General features: G+C 43.2%; 1 protein-coding gene across 3 annotated transcripts in view; it reads left to right on the top strand.

Annotated features, from left to right (window-relative positions):
• The window catches only part of LOC101471546 (formin-binding protein 1), a 36,105-nt gene extending 11,484 nt beyond the window's left edge, over positions 1–24,621 (top strand). Inside the window, exons 5-18 of one of the 3 annotated variants that reach the window (XM_076891222.1) lie at positions 2,931–2,993; positions 3,115–3,210; positions 3,408–3,422; positions 3,506–3,634; positions 3,712–3,858; positions 7,792–7,968; positions 8,058–8,264; positions 9,065–9,079; positions 9,163–9,272; positions 16,983–17,115; positions 19,465–19,610; positions 19,718–19,854; positions 20,390–20,548; positions 23,643–24,621. In XM_076891222.1, the coding sequence (XP_076747337.1) occupies positions 2,931–2,993; positions 3,115–3,210; positions 3,408–3,422; positions 3,506–3,634; positions 3,712–3,858; positions 7,792–7,968; positions 8,058–8,264; positions 9,065–9,079; positions 9,163–9,272; positions 16,983–17,115; positions 19,465–19,610; positions 19,718–19,854; positions 20,390–20,548; positions 23,643–23,671 (1,563 nt within the window). In that variant the 3' untranslated portion in view covers positions 23,672–24,621. The remainder of the gene's footprint in view (positions 1–2,930; positions 2,994–3,114; positions 3,211–3,407; positions 3,423–3,505; positions 3,635–3,711; positions 3,859–7,791; positions 7,969–8,057; positions 8,265–9,064; positions 9,080–9,162; positions 9,273–16,982; positions 17,116–19,464; positions 19,611–19,717; positions 19,855–20,389; positions 20,549–23,642) is intronic. The other 2 variants (XM_024804596.2, XM_024804597.2) reach the window with 2 other exon arrangements.
• The last annotated feature ends 3,376 nt before the right edge of the window (positions 24,622–27,997 follow it).

The following is a 27,997-nucleotide window of genomic DNA, read 5'->3' as shown; positions in this document are numbered from 1 at the left end:
ACCTCAACATACGCTCGTCATATTCTGTGATATGATTTACTCTGAGGTGTTTGACAGGGTTAGTGATGTTGCCACAACATACATGCCAACCCTGCCGATTTTCCACCCGGACAACAAAATTGAAAAACCATATTGCAGAATTCATAGCGCGGCCCAGCCAATTCCAGTTTCCAACAATGGCGGCAGCGACTTAGTTTTAATATCACTCTTATTTCTCTTTCTGGGTCGCAAGAAAACTTTTAACATATTTTCAGGTGAGAATGTAGCTGTGTAAACTTCAAATATCTGAGCCGACCTACACATCGTTTACAAACCCCCACGGTCTTTCATTACTCGGGTTAAACATGATATATAAGTCACTTTGATAACTTCAAAATGTTATTGTTTGGCTTTTTCAGTGTTTTATTTGTTCGTGAGTAAATCGGTTTGGCTGAGATTAAAGTTATTAGATTAGATTAAATTAAATTAAACTTTATTAATCCCTTGGGAGGGTTCCTCCGGGGTTTTCACACAGCTGAATAAACGTCAAACAGAAAATTAATTAAACAAAGTGTGAGATGGTCGAGAGTTTATGCCAGCGCCCGGTTATATTTTAGATAGCAAGGAGCAGACGGCAGTTTCACTCCACCAAGGGAGCTCGTGACGTACTACCCGGCTTTCTTTAGACCGCGAAAGCCGGTCCTCAGGTGGAAGCAGCCTCTGAATTTGGACACCCCCGCTGTTTCCGGGCCGGCCAATAATAACGGTGACATTTAACATATTTTACCCGATAAATAAACCCTGTAAAATGCATTTTGAATGTCTCCCTAATTCTAAGGTCTCAAGGTTGGCAAGTATGGCCACAACACCTCACTTTTTTGCCACATGTATTGCAAACCACGTCTCAGCTGTTTGTGGAGGTAAAATACGTCCGCACATGACTCCAATTACGCTCAGCCATTGTTGTGAGCGCGCACGCCAAGGGGCTGCGAGACTTTTATACAGCCGTATTTCGCACATGACTATGAAAGGCGGAAGAGGAAGTAGTTCCTTTGAATGTAGACAATCTGAATTTTATAATTTCTTTCCACTGTGTTTCTGTTAATGATAAACTACAAATTTACCCTAAATTACTAAAATATCGATATTTTAATGTGAGAATCGATTCTAGAAGATAAATGTTTGGTATCGGAGGAATCGATATTTCAGGATCGATCCGCACATCACTACCAGGGACAACAACGTCACATTAGAAAGGTATAGTAATCATCCACAACTATTTTCAGTTGCAGATGATAAAGGATTCAGAAAGTTTATTCATGCAGGTCCATATGACAGAGAATGTGCATCTTCTTTTTGTTTTCATATTTTAATTTATATTTAATTGTGTTGTGGTTTGCGGTGTTTTGTGTTGTTTCACTTTAAATTTGTAAAAGGAAAAAGCTGAAAATTTAAATAGTTAAAAGTTGAACTGTGAATAGTTGTTTTTTGTATTATATGATTTATTTATTACATTTTATGTGGAGTGAATAAATAAAAGTATAAAAGCTCGCACTGGAACAGTTCGCAGCCGAGTGTGAAGCAGCGGGAATGAGGATCAGCACCTCCAAATCTGAGGCCATGGTTCTCAGCCGGAAAAGGGTGGAGTGCCCACTCCGGGTCGGGGATGAGTTCCTGCCCCAAGTGGAGGAGTTCAAGTATCTCAGGGTCTTGTTCGCGTGGTGAAGAGGGAGCTGAGTGTAAAAGCGAAGCTCTCAATTTACCGGTCCATCTACGTCCCTACCCTCACCTATGGCCACAAGCTGTGGGTAGTGACCGAAAGAACGAGATCGCGGATACAAGTGGCAGAAATGAGCTTCCTCCGAAGGGTGGCTGGCCTCTCCCTTAGAGATAGGGTGAGAAGTTCAGCCATCCGGGAGGGGCTCAGAGTAGAGCAGCTGCTGCTCCACATCGAAAGGAGCCAGCTGAGGTGGTTCGGGCATCTGACAAGGATGCCCCCTGGGCGCCTCCTGGGTGAGGTGTTCCAGGCATGTCCCACCGGGAGGAGGCCCCGGGGCAGACCCAGGACACGCTGGAGAGATTATATCTCTCGGCTGGCCTGGGAACGTCTTGGTGTTCCCCCGGATAAGCTGGAGGAGGTGGCTGGGGAGAGGGAGGTCTGGGCCTCTTGGCTTAGGCTGCTGCCCCCGCGACCCGGCCTCGGATAAAGCGGATGAGGATGGATGGAGATTTACGGTGGCCCCTACAGACAAAGCACATACAAACTTCAAATCACGTACGAACTCCAAAACACGTAAAAACACTTAAAAACTCCAAAACACGTAAAAACACATACAAACTCTGAAGCACGTACAAAAGACAACAGAAGTGCTCCAGGATGCTAGGGGGCAGTGTTGAGCTTTTGTTACCTAGTGGCTACACAAGCCAGCAAGTACCAACGACCGGATTTGGTGTGTGGTAGTAACAGGTAAATGAACTTTTTTTTTTTTAAATTATTTGACTATATATGAATGCTTGTGTATAAATACATAAACAATACACATATGCTTTCGTGCTTTCAATTGTGTAATTTAACTGATCTAGTAGCTCTGTTTTGGAAGTTCAGTTCATGCTAGAAATGTGTTTTGGAGTTTGTGCATGTTTTGTCTCTAGGGGCCACCGCATATATTTATATATAAACATATATAAATATTATTGTTAATAATAAATTAATTAAAGCAACAAAACAACCTGAAGAGCTGGTTCGGAGCTGAAAGAGCCGGCTCTTTTTAGTGAGTCGAACCGAAACAGCCAGTTCTCTAAAAAGAGCCGGAAATTCCATCACTACAGGCCACAGAGAAACAAACTGGGTGTGCTTAATTTGCTTTGTAGTGCAGACCCAGTTATTCTCAGTGTGATTTCGTCAGTTCAACCGGTTCGACCAGTCTGACCAGTCTGTTTTATTGTCGCAGCATTTCCAAGATGGCCGCCGTGCACAGCAGCACATTGAGAGCTCCTGGAAACAGCTGGAGTCTGTAAGTGACCTTTGCCCCTGCCCACCAACACACTGTCCCCACCCCAAACTCTGTAGAAGCGGAAACTTGTTTGGACTGTTTATTTTTGTTTGTTTGTTGGTTTTTTTTACTTATTTTTCAGAGTAAGCGGCGGTTCGAACGTGACTGTAAGGAGGCGGAGCGAGCTCAGCACGTCTCCGACAAAATCGACCTGGACAATAAAACGGATGGAGAGAAGGTCAGAACACTAAGCTCTTGTCAGGGGGAGTGTGGGCGAAGCTTGAGCACCCCTGCAGTGATATGATTGGACATTATTTATCAACTATGACCCAGGGGTTGAATAAAACAGCTGATTGTGGTCCATTTTAATCCCTAACATCATACTTAGTCCTGTCTGTCTGCCTGTGTCTCTCTCTGTCTGTCCGTCCATCACAGCGCTGCTCGCTGAAGGTGCGTCTCTTCTTCACTGATAAGCATATTTTGAGTCGTCTCCCGTTGGCAATCGTCGGTGTGAAAGTTTTCTCTGTTTTCAGGCTCGTCAGACAGCTCAGCAGAAACAACAAGCTGCTGAGGAGTCCAGGAAAGACTACGTGACAAGTTTAAACCAGTTTAACCAGGATCAGCACCAGCACTACCACACACTGGTACCAGTAATTTACCAGGTAGGACTTCCTGTTATGCAGTGATGTCATCAGTGAGTGTGGCGATGTGTACTCAGGCATGTGCCTCTGCCCTGCAGCGTATCCAGGACATGGAGGAGCGGCGGATCGAGAGGATTGGGGAGGCGATGCGTTCGTTGGCCGAGGCTGAGAGAAAAGTTCTTCCTGTTGTGAGCCGCTGTCTGGACGCCATGATGGAAGCTGCTGAAAGCATACAGCCAAGAAAGGTGAGAGTCCCGGGACTTTGCCCACAGAACCAAACACCTGATTTAGATTAGGCTAATTTGCCCTGAAGGTTATTTCCATGTGCACATCTGGATATCTAGTTTTCTCCCTAGAAGTTCCGATGTGACCGTGTTGATGTCCTTGAGTCCATCGACCCTTCAGACTGAATTTGGTTAGATGAGTAAACTCACAAGAAACACGCCAGCGAGCATGGCGGGTGGAAAGGGAATATCTAACGCCACCATCTGGCCAGGTTGTGTGCTGAGTTTGCACGTGTCTCTGGGTTCTCCGACTTCCACTCTGGTTTTGTCTGTTCCAGAAGTCCTGTGCTTTGTTCTGATGCAGCTTTGCAATCCTAACCCAATTCTGCCACGCTCTTCTTAGAGGAGAGGCTTTCTCCTTCCAAACAGCCACACTTGTTCAATCTCAAAAGGCTGATTCTGTCCATCTGGTTCTGTTCAGTGAGAGAAATGTTTCATCATCATCAGATGACGTCTTCAGTCTCAGCTGACTGCAGGTTTCAACCTTATAAACAGGACATTTGCACAATGACTGACACTAGCAGCACTGAATGAACAATGGGCTGTGAGGTCAGTTTATGATCATTTACCATTCACAGAGAGTTGGGGAATGGCTGCAATCACAGAATTGTAAGATGGTGACAGATGTACCCTTAGGCCCCCTCCTGGATACAGAGATCAAGGTCAAGGTAACTTTATTTATACCCATAGGCAAGGTAAATTTGCTTTACAGACAAAATGATAGCATTTGGCATCCCTTCAAAAACAAACATACCTAATAAAGATATAAACCTCCCTGTAGCACATATATAGTAATTTAATATTTCGAATCAAAAACAGTTCTTATTTAATTCAGTGACAGCAACGGGGACAAAGCTATTTTTATAACGCTTTGTCCTGCATCTCGGAAATAGAAACCTCCGTCCTGAGGAAAGAAGCTGAAATTCACCCCTTAGAGGATGGGAACCATTTTTAAGGATTGATAAAGCCATCCTCTGTACCTGCTTGGAGTACAGGGAGGCTAAACAAGACTGTGGCTCACCTATCAGACGACTGGACCATCTCACTATCTGATTCAGAGAGTTTTTCTCTGTGACAGAGGTCTGACTGAACCATGCCACCAAACAAAAGGACAAAATAAAAGAACGAAACTGATCTAAAAGTCTTTTAATTAAAATATGGGGCTGTTTTGTATTAAAAGCCGAAGAAAAGTCAATGAAAAGAAGTCTTGCAAAAGTCCCTTTACTCTGTACATGTTTAAGAATCAGATTTAGTGAAGTCAAAAGTGCGTCCTCCACTCCTCTGTTGGGCCTATATGCAAACTGCATTGGATCCAGCTGATGTTCAGTCTCTTTCATAATCACATTTCTGATGATTTTTTCAAAGACTTTCATGACAACTGAAGTGAGGGCAACAGGCCTGAAGTCGTTTAGAATTGTTGGACGACTAGATTTAGGGACAGGAACCACGACTGCTTCTTTCCAAAGAGAGGGCACATGTTGTGTTTGCAAGGATTTGTTAAAAATAACCTGAAATATAGGACTGAGTTCATCAGCACAAGATTTAATTAGGCGGCCACTAATATTATCAGGACCCTGGCTCTTGTTCACATTGACAGTATGAAAGGCCTTTTTAACATCGCTGAGTTCAATGATAAAGTGCTGAGTATCTCTCAGTTTCTGTTTCAGTTCAGAAATATCCTCGCTGAAATCAGAAGAACTAAAACGAGCATAAAACATGTTTAAAGCGTTTGCAAATCTCTGTCTGAATTAAAACCATCTAAGATGATCTGACTGCTGCTCTGGGGATTTTGGAACCCTGCTATGGTTTTCATACAAGTCCAGGCAGACCCAAAATTTTTTGCAGCACATTTGCTTTCAAGAAGGTTTTTGTAGTTCTGTTTTGCTTTCAAGAGCTCGATTTTCAGGTCCTTGGTGGCTGTCTGAAAATCAGTAACAGCCCCCTCTTTAAAGGCCTGTCTCTTTTTCCTTAAACAGGATTTGACGCTTTTAGTGACCCACGGCTTATTGTTAGCGTAGACTTTAACGCGCTTACGGGGTATAATCATGTCTTTACAAAATATTGCATAAGAGCTAGTAACATCCACCAAAGCGTCGAGATCATCTCCACAAGACTGAATAAAAACTTCCCAATCTGTAAGCACAGATTCTTCTGACCATATGTCAACATCCTTAGTCTTTGTCTTCTCTCGTTTTAAGACTGAGATGCACACAGTTATGGTCAGAAGATCCCAGAGGAGGAAGCGGGAGGGATTTATAAGCATTCTTCACCGATCCGTAACAAAGGTCCAACATTTTATCCCGTCTGGTAGGACAGGATACATATTGATACAGATTGCCCAAAGTTGATTCAAGAGAGACATGGTTAAAGTCCCCCATTATAAAGTTTGGGCGTCAGGAGAGAGCGCCTGCAGCTTCTGCACTACGTCTGAGATGATGCTGCAGGTGGAGGCGGGGTGAGCCCTGAATGTAAGCTATGGTAATAAAAAGTTGTGGAAACTCACGAGGGAGATAAAAAGGGCGCAGCGACACGGATAAAAGTTCAACATCTGGTGTACAAATACACTCTCTAACAGTCACAGCGCTACAGTAACGTTTGTTCACATACAAGCATACTCCCCCTCCTTGAGATTTCCTTGTTACCCGTGCATCCCGATCCTGGCGAAAGGGAGCTCCAAAACCGTCAACTGAAAAATCGGCGTCCTGGTCCTGGTCCAGCTCCAGCTCCGTCGGCCATGTCTCGGAAAAAACCATCACTCAGCTGTCCCTGAAGTCTTTCTGGAACCTGACGTTTCCCTGGAGTTCATCCAGCTTGTTCCTAGGAGACTGAACATTTCCAAGGATAACAGACGGCAGGGGAAACCGACTGACCTGTTGTCTCCTCAGACGCAATTTAACACCTCCACGTCTCCCTCTTTTCCTCTTCTCACTCGTTCTGTTAGAGTCTCTATGTATAAAATCCGGCATACATGAGGTGAGGTCCTTACCATCATACGGTAAGTTAAGTTGTAACAGCTCGTCGCGGGAGCAAACAATCCTCAGCTGACTCATGGCCTCGCCCACATCATCGGAAACAAGCCAGCACAGTAGAAATCCAACCACAATGAAGAAAAAAGAATCCATGACGTTCTCACTGTTGTGGAGCGTCACTTTGTAAGAAAACTGTCACTTCCTTCAACCAAAACACATGCCAGCGATAGAAACAAAAAGAAACGATAAGAACTTAAAAACGTAAAAACTTAGGATGCCAAGCTCTCACTCACTGCCGGTCGCTGCGTGCGCATTAGCCCTGGTCTTTCCCTTTTCACGTAAATGGCCTCCTTGACTCTGCCCTCAAACCAGCGTTCCTCCCTGTCCAGGATGTTACATCCTCATCCTTGAAAGAGTGTCCACTGGCCTGTAGGTGTAAACAGACTGCAGAGTCCAGGCCTGACGAGGTGGCTCTTCGGTGTTGTGCCATCCTCTCCGCCAGAGGTTGTTTGGTTTCCCCGATGTATAAATCCTGGCAATCCTCCTGCACTTAACAGCGTGCACCATGATCCTTGGGGTCGACCAGTTTTTGGCGCAGCGTGTTTTGAGTGTTTAAATCACAGAGACGTCGTGTTTAGAAAAAGTGTGTCTCAGCTGCTCCGATACTCCTGACATGTATGGGATCACTACAGGGTTTTGCTTAGGCAGCGGTCTTTAGGAGCCTTCCCGGCTTTGACAAAAGTCCAGCTTTCTTACTCTGCTGTCATGAACTTTGACCTTTAACCTTCTAACTGAGGTGCGGGAGGGTGTGCATCTGCAGATATGTTTCTAATGAAGGAACTCCAAAATGTGCCTTCATAAACACGCCAATATGGGATGTAAAGGTCAAAGGTTAGCTGATGTTATGTGGTGAATGTCCTTTCAGGACACCCGTCAGGTGGTGGAGGTGTATAAATCAGGATTCGACCCCCCGGGTGATGTCGAATTTGAAGACTACAGCGCCACCATGAGGCGGAGCATCTCTGAATCCAGTTACCTCGACAACCGGACAGAGGAGCGGAGACAAAGCAGAAAGCTGTGGCCCTTCATCCGAAAAACCAAGGTATACGCGCACACACACACACAAGGTGCAGATGAGACACACCTGGAGGAATCACCTGGCTGTACTCAGGTCCTTTTCTCTCCTTTCAGTTGCTGACCCTCCTGTCCTCCCCCCGCCAGCCTCCACCCCCACCCCCAACCTCTCCTTCACCCGGGGGCATGGCCAACAGTCCCCAGTCCCCACCCACAGCCACAGCCACCCGAGAACCAATCACACAGCGGCTGAATGACCTCATGACCTCTGGCTACAGAACCAGGAAGCAGTGTCTGCGCAGCCTCAAGAGAGGGGTACAAGATGTACTGCATACTGTACTACATGAAATACTACGTTATATCTTAAATACTATAACACATATTGGAGTCCAGCTGCTGTGAGGTTTACACCACAAACTAAAGTCATATTTATGTCTCTGTGATGGTTAATCCAGCAGCATGCACTTTAATCTACGTGATATTTTAATGCTACAATATTATAATCATCATCATTATTATGTTTATAATTGATGAAGAAACCAAATGACACTCAGATGTTTATTTGATTGCCAAATAATAATAATGGATTGGATTTATATAGCACTTTTCAAGGCACCCAAAGCGCTTTACAATGCCACTATTCATTCACTCACTCACTGGTGGAGGCAGCTACGGTTGTAGCCACAGCTGCCCTGGGGCAGGCTGACAGAAGCGAGGCTGCCATATCGCGCCATCGGCCCCTCTGGCCAACTCCAGTAGGCGGTAGGGTAACATGTCTTGCCCAAGGACACAGCGACCAGGACAGAGAGCCCGGGGATCGAACCGGCAACCTTCCGGTTACAGATGCGCTTCCCAACCCCCTGAGCCACGGTCGCCCCTAGCAGCTTTAAAACACTGATTCAATTTCTCTAAAAAAATAAAAAATAGTTTCAAACACATTGATCACAAATTTCTAAATTGTTTGAGTTTTTATGACTAATAATTGTGTTAGGCACTGTCTACTACGTACTGTTTCCTACACTAACTGCTGCAGTGCAAGCTGTTGTGCACGCACACATAGTCGCCTGGCACATTCATGATGACATCTGTTGTCTTTCTTTCTGCTCGCCTCTTTGACCGGACAGCTGTCACTCAAACTGGTCAGTATCTCACCTGTCAGAGACGTCCAGGTGTGTTTGAGCCTTCGACTTACTGATGTTTAACGAGTGTGTTGATGCTGCAGGGCTCGAGTCCGGCCGACTGCAGCCATCTTCCTCCTGAACAGAGACGCAAGAAACTTCAGGGCCGCATCATTAACATCAACCAGGAGATACAGAGAGAGCGCGAGCAGAGGTGACACACACACAGACACGCACACACAGACACACACAGATACACACACACAGACACGCACACACAGACACACACAGACACGCACACACAGACACACACACAGACACGCACACACAGACACACACAGACACGCACACACAGACACACACACAGACACGCACACACAGACACGCACACACAGACACACACAGACACGCACACACAGACACACACACAGACACGCACACACACACACAGACACACAGACACGCACACACAGACACACACACAGACACGCACACACAGACACGCACACACAGACACACACACAGACACACACACACAGATACACACAGACACACACACACAGACACACACAGACACGCACACACAGACACACACACACCGACACACACACACAGACACACACACACAGACATACACACACCGACACACACACAGACACACACACACCGACACACACACAGACACACACACACAGACATACACAGACACGCACACACAGATACACACAGACACACACACACAGACACACACAGACACAGACACACACAGACACAGACAGACACACACAGACAGACACCCACACAGACGGACAGACACTGCGCACACACAGACACACACACAGACAGACACCCACACAGACGGACAGACACTGCGCACACACAGACACACACACAGACTCACACTCACACACAGACAGACACGCACACACAGACACACACACAGACACACACACATGGACAGACACCGCGCACACACAGACACACACACACACACAGACACACAGACACCCACACACACACAGACAGACACTGCGCACACACAGACACACACACAGACACCCACACACACGGACAGACACGCACACAGACACCCACACACACACACACACACACACAGAGACACCCACACCCACACACAGACACCGCGCACACAGACACGGACACACACACACACACACAGACACCGCACACACAGACACGGACACACACACAGACACCGCGCACACACAGACACACACACTGATCTGATTCCATTTTCTGTTCAACTCAGTGTTATTTACACAGCACCACATCACAGCAGCACTCTTACAGTACAAGTCACAGTATGAGGTGGTGACTTAGCTAGCGCACAAACGTTATTTGCGTTACCCACGAATAACTTGAAACAACTCTCTTATTCACTTACCATATAAAACAAGAATTACACTCCAAACTTTACATAAATATATGTAGTGCTTGTATATTGCTATCACCTGAAACACAGCAAAACAGTTCAGTGTTATTGACGGCTTCCATTACAAAAACTGGCCTGCGTTACTTTTGTGAGGGATAATTTTGCCAGTCACCCGTTTGAACCGCCACTGCCACCTACTGGCGAACCTAAATATCGCCCCATTTGCTCCCACCTAAACATCACATCAGGTGGGAGCAAATGAGCTTTTCCCTCTGTGCTATGATGCAAACTAGTGTCACAACAAATAGCAAAAAAGATGATATGGGGGGGGGCGCTGTACATGAACACACAAGGAACGCATCTCAGACTTGTTCTTGATGCTCAAAATACTCGGGGTGCCACACCTCCATATTTTTTAGATCTATAAAAAAAACTTGTGAGACTTTATCAGAGGTGTGAACATCACAGCAGATCTCTTTGTGTCACTGAGGATAAAACAGAAAAACGTGAAGCAGATTTTCCTGGCCTGGCTTTTTATAGCATATAACCAATATTCTGCAGTAGAACAAAAACAGCAGAAAACCATGAATCAACATGTGAACATGACCTGATGCTGCTGAAGTGAAGCAGAGCAAAGTTACAGAGGTTTGATTACACTGTAAAATGTAATTCTAGATGTTTGTTATTGTAACATATTATTCTATATCAGTTTGATGATAGATGACTGAAGTTGTTGTTATAGCACAAAATTACAAGTTAAAAATGTCCCAATTACACCAAAAAAAGCTGACTCGAAAACTCATGTCCAGCTAAATCAGCAACTTATGTGAACTTGACAATATGGGGAAGTTGAGCACAGCAGGATTCAAAACTGCCTCATGTGACTGCTATCGAGGTGCATCATGGAGAATTGGCGGTTAACGACATGCTCACTTTACTTGGACATTTTCTAATCGTCTTCTTTGGAATCTGCTTTCAAGGTGAGTAACATTGGTTATAATTACAAGGAAAGAGAGCTACAAAAGTTGGAACATGTTTTGAATTTATGGCATGATGTGTGTTTTTTTCTTTTACCAAAATCTTTGCTTTAGCTAATATAACTTTAGCCGACAAGGTCCAGCTTGTGTGTCATGACCAAACTTAACCTAATAAACTGAAATATGGCCTTTTTATGGGTAGCACTGACCAAATCAAAAGTATTGTGCCGCTAGCTTTAAGGTTGTACACTCAACCACTGTTGCGATATTAGCAAGCTAACTCAGCTAATTAATATAGCTTATTTCACATTGTCTCTGTACTTGTAAATTTCTTTGAAGTTCACAGGCTGTTGTATTTTGGTGGAAGTTCATTTTGGTAATATTTCCAATAACTGGCTGGGTTCAAAAAGAACTATTTGGCAGGACTCCTGTGCTTGTTGTTATCTGTTTACTCCTATGTAATCACTTAAGTTGTTATTTACTGCTGCATGCTAAGCTGTGAAAGTGCATTGAGGACTGAGACAAAATATTGTAACGTTCACAAGAACCAGACGGTTGGGGTCTCAGTTTGTCCGTTTATTTGGCACATAAGCCAGCGGGTTGTTAACTCAGGGGGAAGCGCTCTCGAACTCCACCTCTCTTCAGCCTGGCACACACACAGAACAACCAGGTCCCACCCACCCCTTCCTGTACACCACAACCAAACATGAATCTTAAAGGAACAACAACAGTGTGCAGAGATCACCAACATGTCACTGTACAATAACACTTAACCATCGTTACAATATGATCTACAGACCAGCATTATATTAGTTTTTTATCAGATAGTCCTCCAGTGTGTTTATTTCTTGCAGTAATTATATTGTGCAGTTATTTCTTACCCTGAAATGCTTAATGCTTAACAACAGCTCCATTTTAACTTATTTTTGAACTCTTGTGATCAGTTTGACCAAATTGTGTGAGTTTCCATACTAAAAGAGTTGTAGTGATAAAATAATTGGCATCAGAGACACTGATTTTTGGAAGTCCCTTGGGTTGTTTCTGATTTTTTGTTTGTTTGCATAATTTAACTTTTAATTTAACTGCATTCCCCGTATTGTAACAAAACTAACATTGTTTATATGTCAGAAAATTAGCAAACAGCATAAATGGCAACAACAATACAATTATAACATATATTTTTATTTTACTTATTTTAGATCTGTGAAGCCAAACTTGATGCCGGGCATTTGTTCTTGCCAATGGAGTCAAATGGTAAGTTACCTTTTGTGGGGGTTTTTTCATACTGGAAACACCACAGATTATATTGTAATTTAATAGCTCTGTAGAACAAATGATATAACGATTTTAGTGTCAGGGTACTTTATTTTCACAGGTCTAGATGATCACATCTGTTTTTGTCATTTAAATGAGGTGGACTTGCAAACTTTGCACTTTTCTGTGGAAATTGCTGTCCACTTCCCTGCACATACACAGAATGTGGACAGTATTTCAGATCTAAAAAAGCCTTACAGGTTAATTTAAGAGATCATGTGGTCACAGAAGGAGTATGTAATGGACTTGCTGGCTTTAATGTAAAAAGCCTGTTGTGTAACTTTGAGGCAGTATATTGCTCATCAAGGTAAACATCTGAGGAATAAGAAAATTGTTACTTTTAATCAGTGTTCTTTTACATCCCACATTTACTAAAGTTTTACATCACATAAGAGTTGTTTTTACACTCATTCTACTTTAAAATATTTCAAGACAGAGCTTATTGTTCACTGAACGGCAGGTAAAGTGCATCTTTTTGTTTATTTGCTTTTGTGTGTTTGTGTTTTCTCTAATGGGCCTCAGATGATGGTTTGCTTAAATTTGAGTCTCAAAGCATTTAAAAAAAATTCTGCCTGTACTCCCCACTAGGGCTGGGCAAAGCGATGATTTTCCTAATTGATGAATCTAGCGATTAATTTTTACATGTATGCTTTTCCTCACCAAATGTGTTATTATGAGATCTGTGACATTGGATTTGGTCTGGGTTTCAGAGAAACTAACTGACAAACTAGCATTTATATTCTTAGTTTCTTGTGTTTATTCATGTCTTCACCAGGGTCTTTGACATTTCGCTGCTGTACTGTTCTGCTTTGTGTTTGATTTCTCACATTGTATATTGTAATGCCAGAGATATTAGGATATTTAAGGGGTTGCAGTGGCTGCTACAGCTGTGGGGGGCAATACTTTGGTGAAATGTCCTGGACCCTGGAAAAGAGACTGTGTAAACTGGGTAAGCAATTAAAGGTTACTGAGAGTCAAAGTCATTGGACAGCTGGGTAAAGGTGGATGCTGATATTCAGTGCCAGTTATGCAACCTGTCCATCCATGTCTATATGCTCTTTTTTCATGCTGTTAATATAAGGGGAAAAAATAAACTCTTACTGATTAAAGAAGCATTGTCTGTGGAGCCACATTCTGATCCTGTAGTTTAGCTCCAGTTTGCACATTTCATGTATTCTCAGTCACATTTGGCTCAGAGCACAGCCAATATTTCGAATAAGTAAATTTAAATTTACATTTTTGTTTGCATTCTGCAATTGAAGACATGCTCTGTTATTTATGAACATGGTCTTTGTTTAAAGCAAGAAATGGATTTGTAACATGGTGGTGCATATCTCATTCTGAAAATTTTTTAACAACTAATAAGTGTTACCCAAAGCCAATCAGCATCATCCAAAGCATCAGTATGGCTCTTCTTCTATTGTGTATTTGTAATTGTGTATATTATTTTTTTGTCTTTGAACCCTTTCATAGCTGACGGGTATTGAAGACACATTTACTAAGAGGATGAAGGTTGGCATTGTGATGGTGAAAGAAGAAGACATCATCGATGTGTTGGTTGTCATTGAGGCGGCAGTAATCCTGTCTAATCTGAGGGATGTCTCGAGTGTCATTTCCATGCCGATGGGCCTTCTTTTTGCCCTCAACATAGACTATTCAACGGAACTTAAGGACACCTTTGAAGTCATTCAGAACATCCTATTGAACATTGGTGGAAGGCAGTGCTCCTCACTTGTGCATGGTCTAAGAAACAGACTCTTGCGGAAAGCCACGCAGAACTGTAATTGTATGCTCACAGCATACAATTGCCTTAGTGTTAAGGACAGTTTTTATTTTACTGTTTGTTTTTTTTATACTTGCAAGCTCCCATTTTCACTTTTGTATATCAATAAATGACCAGACTTTGCATTCCAGATTAGACAATCACTCCATTGTTCATGGTTTAAGAAACTTATGTGAACAACAATACAATGGTGGACTCTGCACATGCTTATCTCATGCAAGTCAGTAGTTTTTCCTTTGTTTTGCAATTGAGCAGACTCAAACGATGTTTCTGAAATATTCATATTATCAAATGTTTCAGAAGCATGTACTCATTTTCAGAGCAATTGGTTCTGTAGAATTTGTTGCAGTTGTAAATGAAGACAAATACAAGAGTTTGATGTCTACATGTTATAAACTGATCTTTACTGTCACTTAACAGTAAAGGTTTTGTACTATTTTAATATTTCATGTTTTATGCTAACAGGTGTGCCTGAGCACAATGAAGTTTAAACATTTTGCAAATGTAAAGAATAATTTTTCTAATATAGCAAGTGTCCCGTTGATACATTACAATAATGCAGACTTTATGTTGTTAATTTTAACAGTTTTTATCTCATCCTGTTGAAAGTCTGATGAGTTCATGCCATGGTGAGGATTCTGTTGACCAGCTGTCCACAATTCACAAGAATCGCTACTGCTTCTAGAGTATTGGTCAGAATTTATTCAAACTTAATCACCCAATCTGTCTTCACCCAAACTGGGCTCAAGACCAAGTTCAAATTTATTGTTTCACAGGGAGCAACCTATGAGTTTTGATGGATTGTGAGCCTGATGAGCTATGTCACTGATTTTTCTGTTTCTCAGATGACTAAGATGGCACAATAAATGTTGAATGTTGCGTGCTCATGAGTAATTGTCTTGTCATGTTCTTAGAACAAACTTTCTGCATGAATTGATCAGATACACTTTAATGGAATCTGTGGGTTTTAATTTTTTTCTGTAAACAGAAGTATTTCAAGTATTTCAAGTATTTATTTATTTATTGTCATTGTCAAAGAACAATGAAATTGCGTTTGGGGCTTCCGTACAACCCGTTAAAAAAAAAACAAATACCCCTTAAAACCCAAGTGTAAATATTTAACCCAGTGTGGCTTCAGTGCAATGAGACAATCCTTAGCAACAACACGAGAACAAGACAGGTAATGTTCATAGGACATTCAGACAAAGACCTGAGAAACATGACAAAATGCAACAATGCAACCCGTTCAATATTATTGTACTGTGAGATATGATGGTTGTCTATTTAAGAAAGAGGGGGGAGAGAGAATAAAGATATAATGCACCAATGCAAACCAGTTCAGTGCTATTTAAGAAGTTGGATATGGTTATTGTCCGTGAGAGGGGGGCAGAGAGGGGAGGGGGGCAGAGTTCAGGAGCCTCACAGCCTGTGGATACAGGCTGTTGGCCAGTCTGGATGTTCTGGCCTGTATAGACCTGTACCTTCTCCCTGAGGGCAGCAGGTGGAAAAGGTGGCGTGCAGGGTGATGTTGGTCCCGCAGGATACTGTGCACCCTCCTCAGACAGCGAGTGGGGAAGATATTACTGATCTCTGGCAGACTTGTTCCAATAATTCTGCCAGCTTCTTTCACCACCCGCTGGAGTGCTTGCTGGTCGGCCTTGGTGCAGCTGGGGAACCACACTAGAAATCCATACGTCAGGACGCTGCTGATGGCACAGTTGTAGAAGTTCAACATCAGAGGTCTGGGAATGTGTGCGCTCCGTAGTCTCCTCCCTTAATTTAAAGGATAGATATTTAAACCTGAGATCTAAGATAAACCTAAGAGATAGTTTTTAATTGTTCAGTAGTGCAATTAATCATTAATGTGATCTGAAATTGATTACAGCCCCTCTACTGTTTGCCAGCGCAGGTTTTGTAGAGCAAACTTTCTAGTGCTCACACTTTTGCTGCTTCAGTGTCAGACGTTTAAATCAGGAACACAGATCGAAATAATCCGCTGTGACCAGAAACAGAACTGAGCTGGACAGGATGACCTGGAAATGACCAGAGCTGAACTGGATCCAGCCCGATCCCATGTGAATCCATGATCCTGTTATGTTTTGTATCTGTCCCAATCTTTAACTGGACTCTGATCTGGTTCATGGCAGCCTATGATTGGGTGGATCCGATTCAGTGAGCAGGTCAAGTTCACAGAGTCTGTTACAATGGTAACTGATGGTAAGTTAACGCTCTCTTTGGAGTTTGATATCACAGTTTCAACTGAACCTGTTCCCTGGATCAGCGAACCTCAGCAGAGTTTCATGTTTTTAGTGGCGCCAGAGGTGGAGCTAGCTCAAAGGAAGAACTGGGTCTGGAGCTGATCCAAAGTGCTGTCTCATTAGTGAGACGGGTGTTGGTCCTGGTGGGGGACTCTGTGCGTGTGTGTGCATGTGTGTTAATGGTTCTGTGTCATTTCAGGGACGCTTTGTTGAAGATGAGGGAGGTTTATGAACGAAGTCCTCAGATGGGCGATGCCAGCAGTTTGGAGCCTCGACTGGATGAAGTGAAGCAGAACCTGCAAAGGCTGGAGGAGGAGCTGAGGAGGAACCAGGTCTCTGTAAACACATAGCACGTACACACATTATTTTATGACTTAGAAATTGGATTAGTGGGTGAAGAACCTATCGATAGGAAGCTCACTAAGCCAGAGGAGGATGTGCTAGTTAAAAGGCTCAGTTTTGCCACGACAGCAACAGAAACAGCAATAAGCATTACAAAAGTAACACAACCTGAAGCAGAGCAAATCAGGATGTGGGTTTCAGGGGCCTTCTCCAGTGCGAAATACCTCTTTCCAAAATCAGGCTGTGACGGGCAGCAGCAAGGGAGGGGGACGCACCTGAGCAATCACGCCTCGCCGGCTTAAAGTCTGAACTGGGTCCTGTCGGTCTGTTGTTGTTAGTGTGTGTGACGGGAAAGCTTCGGCCGGTATTACTGAAGATGCTGAAGAGCGTGAAACTGTGAATATTTCACAGTGGTGCTAGAACCTGGGATGGGGGCTTGGCAGACGCGGTACCGGGCGGAGGAGCTGGGCCAAATGGTGGCTGAAATGGCGGCCACATGGAGGGAGCTGGTGGCAGCGTCTCGTGCATGGGTCCTGGCCACCGCCACCACCCACACCCACCACCCTCGACCGCGTGGGAGTGGCTGACGTCCAGGCAGCTCCAGCACCCGTGCCAGCCCCCAGGATGAGACCACGCCCCGCCACACAGGCCATCATGTCCGACAAGGGGAGTCGCACCGGAGGAGGGAAAGCAAAGGAACACAGATTTGTAAAGGAAGCTCTAAAACATTCCAGCTGGGCCTTTATCAAATCAGTGATGATGGGACACTCTTTGGGGATGTTACTGATTTTGGGAAGAGAAGACTGATGGTTTGAAAAAAGAATAAAACACGCCGTCAACAGTGAATCCAAAACATTGTTCCACTTGCTCTAGGCTTAGTCCTGTAGGTTGGTCCTTGTGACGTCAGCACTCTATTTCACATCATATGATGATCAATATTTGAAGAAGAAGCAACCCAAAAGGGGACCTGGGAGGAAGAAGATGAAGAACCCACCTTGATGATCTTCACAAACTTAAAGAATCAGAATTAGAATCAGAATACTTTATTGATTCCTAGGGGAAATGATTTTGGTTACAGTGCTCCAGCTTAACAGTAACAAAGACAGACACTACACTAAGTAAGAAATAGACACAGTATATACAATGTATATACATGCATATGTGTATATATATATATATATATATATATATATATATATATATATATCACATATTGATAAATAGCTGAATGAGAAGAAGAAGAGGAGTGTGTGCGAAAACGGTGTAGCTATATACAGTGTGTTAGATGGAGGAGTTGTACAGGGAGATGGCCACAGGCAGGAATGATTTCCTGTGTCGTTCAGTGGTGCATCATGGGTAATCTCAGTCTCTCACTGAACGAGCTCCTGTGACTGACCAGCATGTCATGGAGTGGGTGGGACGGATTATCCAACATTGTCTTTATTTTGGACAACATTCGCCTCTCTGATACCACCTTAAGGGAGTCCAGCTCCATCCCCACAAACATTACTGGCCTTACAAATCAGTTTATTGAGTCTGTTGGCATCTGCGGCCCTCAGCCTGCTCCCCCAGCATGCAACGGTGTAGAGGATTGCACTGGCTACCACAGACTCCAGCCACCTTCTTTTTTCAAACCCATGACTGGTTGAGAGGAGTCTTTATGTGACCCTGTAAGAGGAGAGGGTCGAGGGGTGTAAGCAGTGTGGAGTGCTTTTTTTCTGCCTGTATGTGAACCAGGGCTGGCTCCTCAGAGAGACTGCCGTCAGCATGGACGCCATGGCGTCTCTCTCCCAACCATGCTCGTGTTTATTAGAAGGTGTTAGCTCATTGTTGTCTGTAGGCTTTGTTAATTATATTTCCATAACAGTTTGCTGGATTCCTCCTTCCTCAAGATGATTTTCCTCCTTCTGACTTGGTTTCCATCTGCTGAAGAGATTTCCTTTTTCCACACTGACAGTCTCCCAGATAGTGTCGATCACTGTGAAAACAACCAAAGCTGAACTCTTGAGTATCAAAATATTGCTGTGGCGGAGAGCTTTCATTCATTTGAAATGAAACAACAAATGAAGAGAGAAAAGCGTATCCATTCTGTACTGAGCACACACCCTGGGCTGAGTTTGATCAACTTCCTGTCACAGTGTGTGTCAATGTGTCTGTTTGCTTTGTAGAACAGACCTTAACTGTCCTTGTACATATACAACAAAACTGTGGAAGCCCCACCCGATTACTGTGGGGAAAGTAATGAAGCTGTTACAAAGTGGCTTGAGTGCAAAACACCAAAATGCACTTCAGTAATGTCGTGTGCATTTTGTAAATTGTGTTTCTGTGTGTGCGCACAGGTGTGGCTGTCAGAGGCCGACAGCAGGCTGTCTGATCACAGCACCAGGAGACAGAGCGGAGGCTGTGGGTTAAATTCCCAGGCAACTACACCAGGCAGCACCAGCCTCAAACAGCTGGACAACCGCAGCCCAGCCAGCAGAGAGAGGTAGTTTCTGACGATGATTGACCATTAATGACATCATTACTGGGATTTCCTTTTTTCATACCTGTCTCTCTCCTCACCTCTCTGTGTCTCTGCCTGACGCTCCTCAGTCCCGATGGCAGTTACACTGAGGATCACAGCGCTGAGCTTCACTTTAAGTCTCGTAGTTCAGAGTTTGATGATGACTTCGACGATGAGGAACCATTGCCAAGTATTGGAACCTGCAAGTCTCTGTACCCATTTCAAGGTATTTAAACATCAGCCGTTCCACTTTACAATGACATGTAAAATCTCATAAATGTCACAAACTATAAATCCAATCAGTCCTTTGGGATGTTAGAAACCTCTTAGAACAAAGAAAGTTGCAGCTGAAGCAGGCTGGGAGAGAAGCAACAAACACTGAGCAGCAGAAACACCTGCAGACAGGTAAATGGGCTGAGGATAAAGCCCATGCTTCGTCCTCAGCCAGATACACACAAGTTATACATGCAATGCAATTAATACATAGTTAACATGTTTTCATATAAATCACCGAAATCCAACAGCCCAGCGCCAAAACTCCAGAAAAGTTCATTTATCTCCCTGTAACAAGCTTCGTTGATAGATGAATCTCCTCAGATAGACTCAGATTTCCACGTTAGAGTCAAAGTGTATTTTGCAGATCTAATTTTCAAGCAATGATCCATTCTGATTGGTTGTGAGATTGGCGAGCCACTCTGGTGTGGTCCAGGTGAAACACTTCTGTTTCTCTGTGGTATCAGCATGTTGTTGATCATCCTCAGGTCAGAATGAGGGCACTCTGTCGATGCTGGAGGGGGAGCTACTTTCTGTGGTGGAAGAAGACAAGGGTGACGGCTGGACCCGAGTGCGCAGGAACCTGGAGGAGGAGGGATATGTGCCAACCTCTTACATCAAAGTCTTCCTGGACAGCAGCGCCAAAGGTGCCATGACCTACATATGACCTCTCAATGACCTTTAAATTACCTCACCTGACACCAGGTCGGGTCACATGACCTCAGACCTTTGACTCATGAATGTCACCGTGCTAGTTCCTATGGTAACAGCAGCCTGCCTTGCTGTGCTTTGCCTGTCTGTGTGCCAAACTTGAGCTGTGTGACACACCTGTACAACTCCAGGGCAGGTGTGTCTCTGAGGCTCACATCAGACACCGATGATGATCAGTTTTCTTTGTGTAATGCTAATTTAATGCTAACTTGGAAAGATATTTAGTCTGAACAGTAATGTCTGAAACGGAGAAAAACAAAAGGATCGGTAATCTGGATTAGTGTCATTTGTAGATTTCAGTTTTTACGTTGACTTTTTCAAATGTTTGGTTACTTCGGTTTTAATATTCCAGACGATGACATGTTTAAGGATTAAAGTTTGCAACTCTCTGCTAAGTTAGCTGCTAGCATACCATAACCTCAGGCCTTAGCTTTTAGCATAGCCTTGGCAGCTGCTGCAATAGTTGATTTCCTGAGGATGCTCAGGGAGGCATGTCAGTGAGAATGAATTATTAAAGTTTGTCTATATTACGTTATTACTGCCGTGACAAATAATCTGAAAGCGGATCTCTTAACAACACCTTTAGCTTAGACTACGTCCACACTAGAAGCGATCGCAGTGGCGTGGCAAACAGGCTGCAGAAAGCAAATGACGTTCCACGACTTCAAGCGACTACAGGCAAAATAAGCGACTGGAATCTTGAGTTAAACCCAAGATAAACTTTTCCTACCTCCCAGTCAGGAAATAAAGTGACTACCAGTGTGAGTGAAGAACACGACTGATTGATACTAAGTGACTAAGGAGTCACCCGGGGCCCCGAAGTGTCTGTAATTCACAATGAGCGAATTGCGTCGAGTGTGGACGCAGCTGGAGGCCGAACTGTCGTTTTCTCATTCAGCCAGACTGAAAGCGATCATCAGACTGCAGCTTTTCCAGGGAGGACTGTGGGGTTGTTGTGGCTTTGAGAAGACTGCGCTCAAACGCCGGCACAGTTGTCATAGTTACCTCATTTAAAAGGGGATGAGATGTTTTGCCTTTTTCTGTTCGAATCCAGCAGCTTCTCTGTTAACGAGTAAACAGATCTTTGTGATACGTCCAATCAGAGAGGACTGTTAGCCAGTTAGCACTGGCGAGGATGTTATCGTGCTATACGTCTACTATATTGATATCCAGGGTTGGGCTGAAACAGTAATTAATGAATTGAGATGATGCCTTAAACCAGAAGTCAGCTGAAGTTTACACAATTCATTCAGTGCGTTCTGTTTGTCGTTTTTTATGTTTCGCGTTTTATGTTCATGTTATCGTTGATAAACTTGCCAGAGTTCACCTTTATTGGTTCATGTGCTGATTATTTTCTCACTTGATCGATGATCTGAAAAAAAAAAAACTTAGTTCAAACTGTAATCTGTTTTTTAAATCAACATGATTATTTTCAGACGAATAAAAACAGCAGAGGAACTTCAGTTCACCTCCTGTCAGGGCCCGAGTGTCTGCTCCCTTTATTATTATTTCACGTCTTTGCTCAAGAACAAATGAAATTCTGCATGTTCGTCAGGTCTGGCGAAAATGTTCATGGTTCATTGGTTTGACATACAGAGAGTCGGGAATGGCTCACCTTGGATAGTACTACCAGCACATGGTTTGAGCTGCATGAATGAAATTTGGTACACACGTGTAACATGTTGAGATGATCGAAGAAGTCTGCGGGCCAATTAAACCCAAACCCAACAGGAACTTTGAATTGAAGATGCCATTTTGGCAATTTCCTGGCACTTTTGCCAACTCCTCCTGGGGATTTTATCGGTTCACCTTAATATTTGGTCAGTCTAAACTACAGACCTGGGCCTATTTCGTTTGTTGAAATGAACATATTTCAGCTGCCATATTTGAAACTGGTCACAGTGCCATCTACAGGGAACAGGAAACTGCATGTTCTGCACTTTGGGTTAAGGAGTTGATCTTGGGATACATTGAAAACTGTGAGCTTTCATCAGTGGGCATGACCCTGGCGGCATGGTGAATTTTTGTGTTTCGCCATGAAGCACAGACTTGCTATCACTTACAGACATGTTTCAAGATGTTTCACTGTGAAAATTGTGAGTTTCATTGAGCCGAGCGATCTGGTGCCATCGCGATTCACTATGAAACAGGAAGCAGCTTTTGAGGGCCTTGGAAAGCTTGAACACTCGTGATATTTGGCACACACGTCCATGTGAGTCCGCTTTCCAGGTCTGTAGCTCTAAACACTTGTTGGAAAATGGCTCCGCAGCGCCCCCTGCAAAATTTCAAACACGCAGTCTCTGCACTATGTTTAATGTATGAGTCTGAAATTTGGCAGCCTCATGTGCAACATCAATATATACAACTCTAAATCCAACAGGAAGTTTGCCATTTTCAGGCCTCGTACTTTAACAAACTCCTTCTAGGGCCCTGATCAGATCAACGGGATCTTTGGTGAGTGGAATCAAAAGATCTGGTGATGTTAAACTGTGAAGCTTTTTAGTTGTTGTGAAGTGCTGCAGTCATGGCAGCACACCGGGTTTTTATCATTCACCACAAAGCACAACGCTGCTGTAACTCCAGGATACGTTTTCCAGTTTCTCCCAACCTTCACAGGCATGATGATAGTCTAGGCTTGAACACAGTGATATGCTATTTGTCAGCTATATTTAGAGTTTCGGCTACTGGGAACAGGAAATACGCAGTAGGATAGAACCATCATCCAATCTGGGTGAAAGTTTAGTCTGTGTTTCCCACGCATGCTATATACAGTGTGACATATGGTTATGTCGGATTCTCTGTTTTCACCTGGTGGGTATAGGAGGTTTTCAGCATGGCTCAGCGGGGCGGGGTGCGAGGGCCCTCCCATCGCTGCTTGCAGCTTTAATTACTATTGCTATAAAATGGTGGTGTTAGGGTTAGCTGACGTTCTCAGCAGCAGTCTGTCTCACTCTGTCTGTTCTAACGTATCTGCCTGCCTGTCCACCTGTCTCTCTCTCTCTCCACTCTCCCTCTCTGTCTGTCCTATAGGCTTTGTGCAGAATAGTCGGCTAGTCTAGCGAGTTACTCGACCAGTGAAGACGTCTCTCCACAGGAAGTGATGTAAGAGCTCAGAGGAGGTCTGGTAACAATTTTTCATTGAACAGTGTTGTTTTTCAGGATCTCAACCAACCAGTCAGCTGGAAGACTGCTTTCTTCTTCTTCTTTTTTTTTGAGAGACAAAAACCTCAGAACCTAATCAAAGATCCATGAGAAACCAATCAGAGATCAATGGGAAATCGGATCACAGATCCATGAGTAGCCAGTCAGATCCAGAACCATTTGGAGAGCCAATGCAACCCAGTCAGATCAATTAGAAACCATCTGAGATCCATGTGAAACCAGTCACATCAATGAAAACCCAGTCAGAGACCAATTAGAACCCAATCACAAACAAATCGGAGATCAAGGAGAAACCAATCAGTTAATAAATCAGAGGAGATGATTGTAGTAAGAAATGATTCACCGTTCCAAACATTTCTGATGTATAACTGAACGCTGACTTGTGTTTGTGGAAAAGATGAAGATGTATTTCTGATATTTGAACTTTGTTCTTCAAACTCTTCATGTGAGGACTTTATTGATCAGCTGAATGATCGACTATGTTGTGGTCACCACGGTTATTGTGAAATCACTGTGGGCGTGGTCTCTAAAGTGACATTTAAACAGACAGGTCGACTGCATGTAAATACAAATTGTAGCTGCAGGAGTAGCCCTGCCCCCTATCGCCCTGCCAATATTAGCCCCACCACAGGCAGTAACAACCCAGCCCCTCCTATTAGCCCACCCATTGATGATGATGTTATTGACTGTGTAAAATGTGAACCTTTTTTTTTATTTTATAGTGAAATACTGATCAGTTATTTATTGTTTTAGTTTTTCTTTTTTTATTGAGATGTGAGTCTGCTGATCATGCTCTTTTCAATTTCCCGTATGTTAAACTTTCAAAATAAAGTACACTCAGAATCAGTGTGCCACTTGTCTTCATTCAGACTGCTCACACTTGTCAGCTTCTGAGGTGTGTGACCTCTGACCCCTGTAAACTCTGACCTGGACACTGAGACTCTCCTGCAAAGTTTTTAAATCAGACAGAAGAGGAAAAAGAGGAAAAACTCGTCTGTGGTATGCTCAGTCGTAAGTGACATGACCACCCAACAGATCAACAGATTTACATCTAATGACATCAGCAGGTACTTTAATCAGCTGATTAACAGCACTTCTTCCTCTGGAACCTGTCGATGTTCCTCAGGTAAAGACACAGACTTTAGATGTTCTATAGAAGATTCCTTAAAGCCAAATACAAAGTGCAGGAGGAGATTATAATCCAATGTTTCCTTCAGGAAATGTAAAAGGACAGTAATTATGTGTGAGTGTAATCAGGGAAAGACCTGACCTTAAACAGGAGACCGTGACCTAACAAAGTAAAACAGTGAGTAGTGTGGAAGTTTGGAGAAACTGTGGTGGGATTGCTGCTGTCAGGACCTTCAGAGAGCCAGACAGGAGCACTGGGATTGTCAGCTTAAATCACTGAAGCTGTAATAATCTGCTTTGAACTGAAGTTGGATCTAACTTATGTGAAAACATGTTGTGTTTGCAATATCGCATGTCCGTGCTTTAAAATATAGACAGTCAGTGGCAAAAGGATGGATAAATGTATGCTGTTCCATTTCAGGCAGAGCCTTTCCATTCAAACCCACTAACGAGACTGATCAGTTTCAAAGGAATCATCTCTTTACCTGTTGAGCACCAAAGGGTTTTCTGAGCTTCCTCCTCAAAAATGACTTGCCCAAAACGGATGGAGTATTTTTCTGCAATTACAAACTCTGTATAAACAATACTCGTTTCAAAATAACGCTAAAACTTGATTCAATTCAATTCAGTTTTATTTATACAGTGCCAAATCGGCCCCAGTGCCAAAAAGGCCCGACAGCGTCTCTACCACCTCAGACGCTTGAGAGACTTCCAACTGCCCTCCAAGGTGCTCAGGAACTTTTACTCGTGCACCATAGAGAGCATCCTGGCGGGAAACATCTTAACCTGGTTCGGGAACAGCACCATGCAGGACAGACGAGCTCTACAGAGGGTTGTGCGGTCAGCTGAGCGCACCATCCGCTCCGAGCTCCCTGACCTGCACTCAATCTACAGCAGGCGGTGCTGGACCAAGGCCAGGAAGATCGTGAAGGACCTCAGCCATCCCAACAACAGACTGTTCTCTCTGTTGAGGTCAGGAAAGCGATTCCGCTCCCTGAAGACCAACACAGAGAGACTGAGGAGGAGCTTCTTCCCGCAGGCGATACGGTCTCTCAATCACACCACCACACAGTACTGACCCACACATATGGTTCTTACACACACACTGGACTTTCTGGACATTGTTTTTGCACAACACTGGTCACTATATTCTTCATTTCCAGTTAATACTTGTACAGCTGCTGTTATTGTGTATATATTTATTTATATTTAGATTTCTTCATACATTCTTATATAGTTCTATATTGTGTATTTTGTTGTACAGTTATTTTATTTTCAACTTTAATTTATATATTTATCTTTATCTTATTCTTCCCAGTTAAATTTACCCTTCATTCTAATTTGTGTTGTACAGTTATTTCATTTTTAACCTTAATTTATATTTTATTCCTTCCTAGTTAAATTTACCCTTTTTAATTTTGCATATTTATTTCCTATCTTATTCATAGACTTTCCTTTTTTGTTTTCTTTAGGTCACGAGCAGTTGTCCAAGCATTTCACTACATATCGTACTGTGTATGACTGTGTACGTGACAAATAAATTTGAATTTGAATTTGAATTTGAAATCACAACAAAAGTCGTCTCAAGGTGCTTTATATTGTACAGTAGATACAGAGAAAAACCCAACAATCATATGAGCCCCTATGAGCAAGCACTCTGGCGACAGTGGGAAGGAAAAACTCCCTTTTAACAGGAAGAAACCTCCGGCAACCTTCCTATTAAATATCGAATTGATTTTAAAATTTTATTGTTTACTTATAAAATCCTAAACAATATGGCACCTGACTACCTAACTGATCTCCTCTGTCTGTATAGCCCTCAGAGGGCACTAAGATCATCGGGCCAACTGCTCTTAGTGCAACCTAGGTCTCGGCTGAAGACCAGAGGAGGCCGTGCCTTTGCCGTTGCCGCACCCAGGTTATGGAATATTCTTCCTCTTCATATTCGCGTATCAGATTCCATTCAGTCTTTTAAATCACATCTAAAAACGTATTTGTTTAACCTGGCATTCAAGGCTAACTAGGGTAATTTACATCTGGCTTTGCATTTAGATTATGTAATTATTTTGTATTTTATTTATTTTATTTATATCTGTAATTTATATTTTATATTGTGATTTTTTTAAATCTGTATCATGATTTTACTGGAAAGCACTTTGGTGTACTTCGGTCTTTAAAATGTGCTATATAAATAAATTTTGATTGATTGATTGATTTTTTTGTTTTTCTTTTATCTAACGTGGTGAGCTGCAGATACAGTTAGATATGCTTCTACTTACATTATTTACACTTTCACACCAAGAATCTAACCTGAAATATACTGAGTTTAACAGACAGAGACAGAAAGAAATAAAGCCCCTATATAATACATTTTAAATGTTCACCTGGAAAAATTATGGTATGTTTTTGGTAACTGATGAGAAGGCAATGTGAATAAAATCTAAAATGAAATCATTGATACACTGAAGCTGCTAAAGTCATGATCGAGCCGTCTGATTTAAGTAGAATGGGAGGGAGAGCCTTCAGTTTTCAGGCCCCTCTTCTGTGGAACCAGCTTCCAGTTTGGATTCAGGAGACAGACACTATCTACTTTCAAGATTAGGCTTCAAACTTTCCTTTTTGCTAAAGCATATAGTTAGGGCTGGACCAGGTGACCCTGAATCCTCCCTTAGTTATGCTGCAATAGACGGAGGCTGCTGGGGGATTCCCATGATGCACTGGGTGTTTCTTCTTCAGTCACTATGTGTTAATAGACCTCTCTGCATTGCACTCCCTGCTCTGTCTCTCTTCCACAGCATGTCTTTATCCTGTCTTCCTTCTCTCACCCCAACCAATCACAGCAGATGGCCCCGCCCCTCCCTGAGCCTGGTTCTGCCTGAGGTTTTTTTCCTTCCCACTGTCACCAAAGTGCTTGCTCATAGGGGGTCATATGATTGTTGGGTTTTTCTCTGTCTATTATTGTAGGGTCGACCTTACAATATAAAGCACCTTGAGGCGACTGTTGTTTTGAGGTTATTTAAACGTCTCTGTGTTCCAGACTTGCTTTGCAGCGACATCCCGTCAGATTTTGGAGCTAATGCTGCAGAGCGGGATGT

This window comes from Maylandia zebra, linkage group LG12, assembly GCF_041146795.1.
Source record: "Maylandia zebra isolate NMK-2024a linkage group LG12, Mzebra_GT3a, whole genome shotgun sequence".
Lineage (NCBI taxonomy): Eukaryota > Metazoa > Chordata > Actinopteri > Cichliformes > Cichlidae > Maylandia > Maylandia zebra.
Note: the sequence above shows the minus strand (reverse complement) of the source record. Positions and strands in the feature narration are given on the sequence as shown.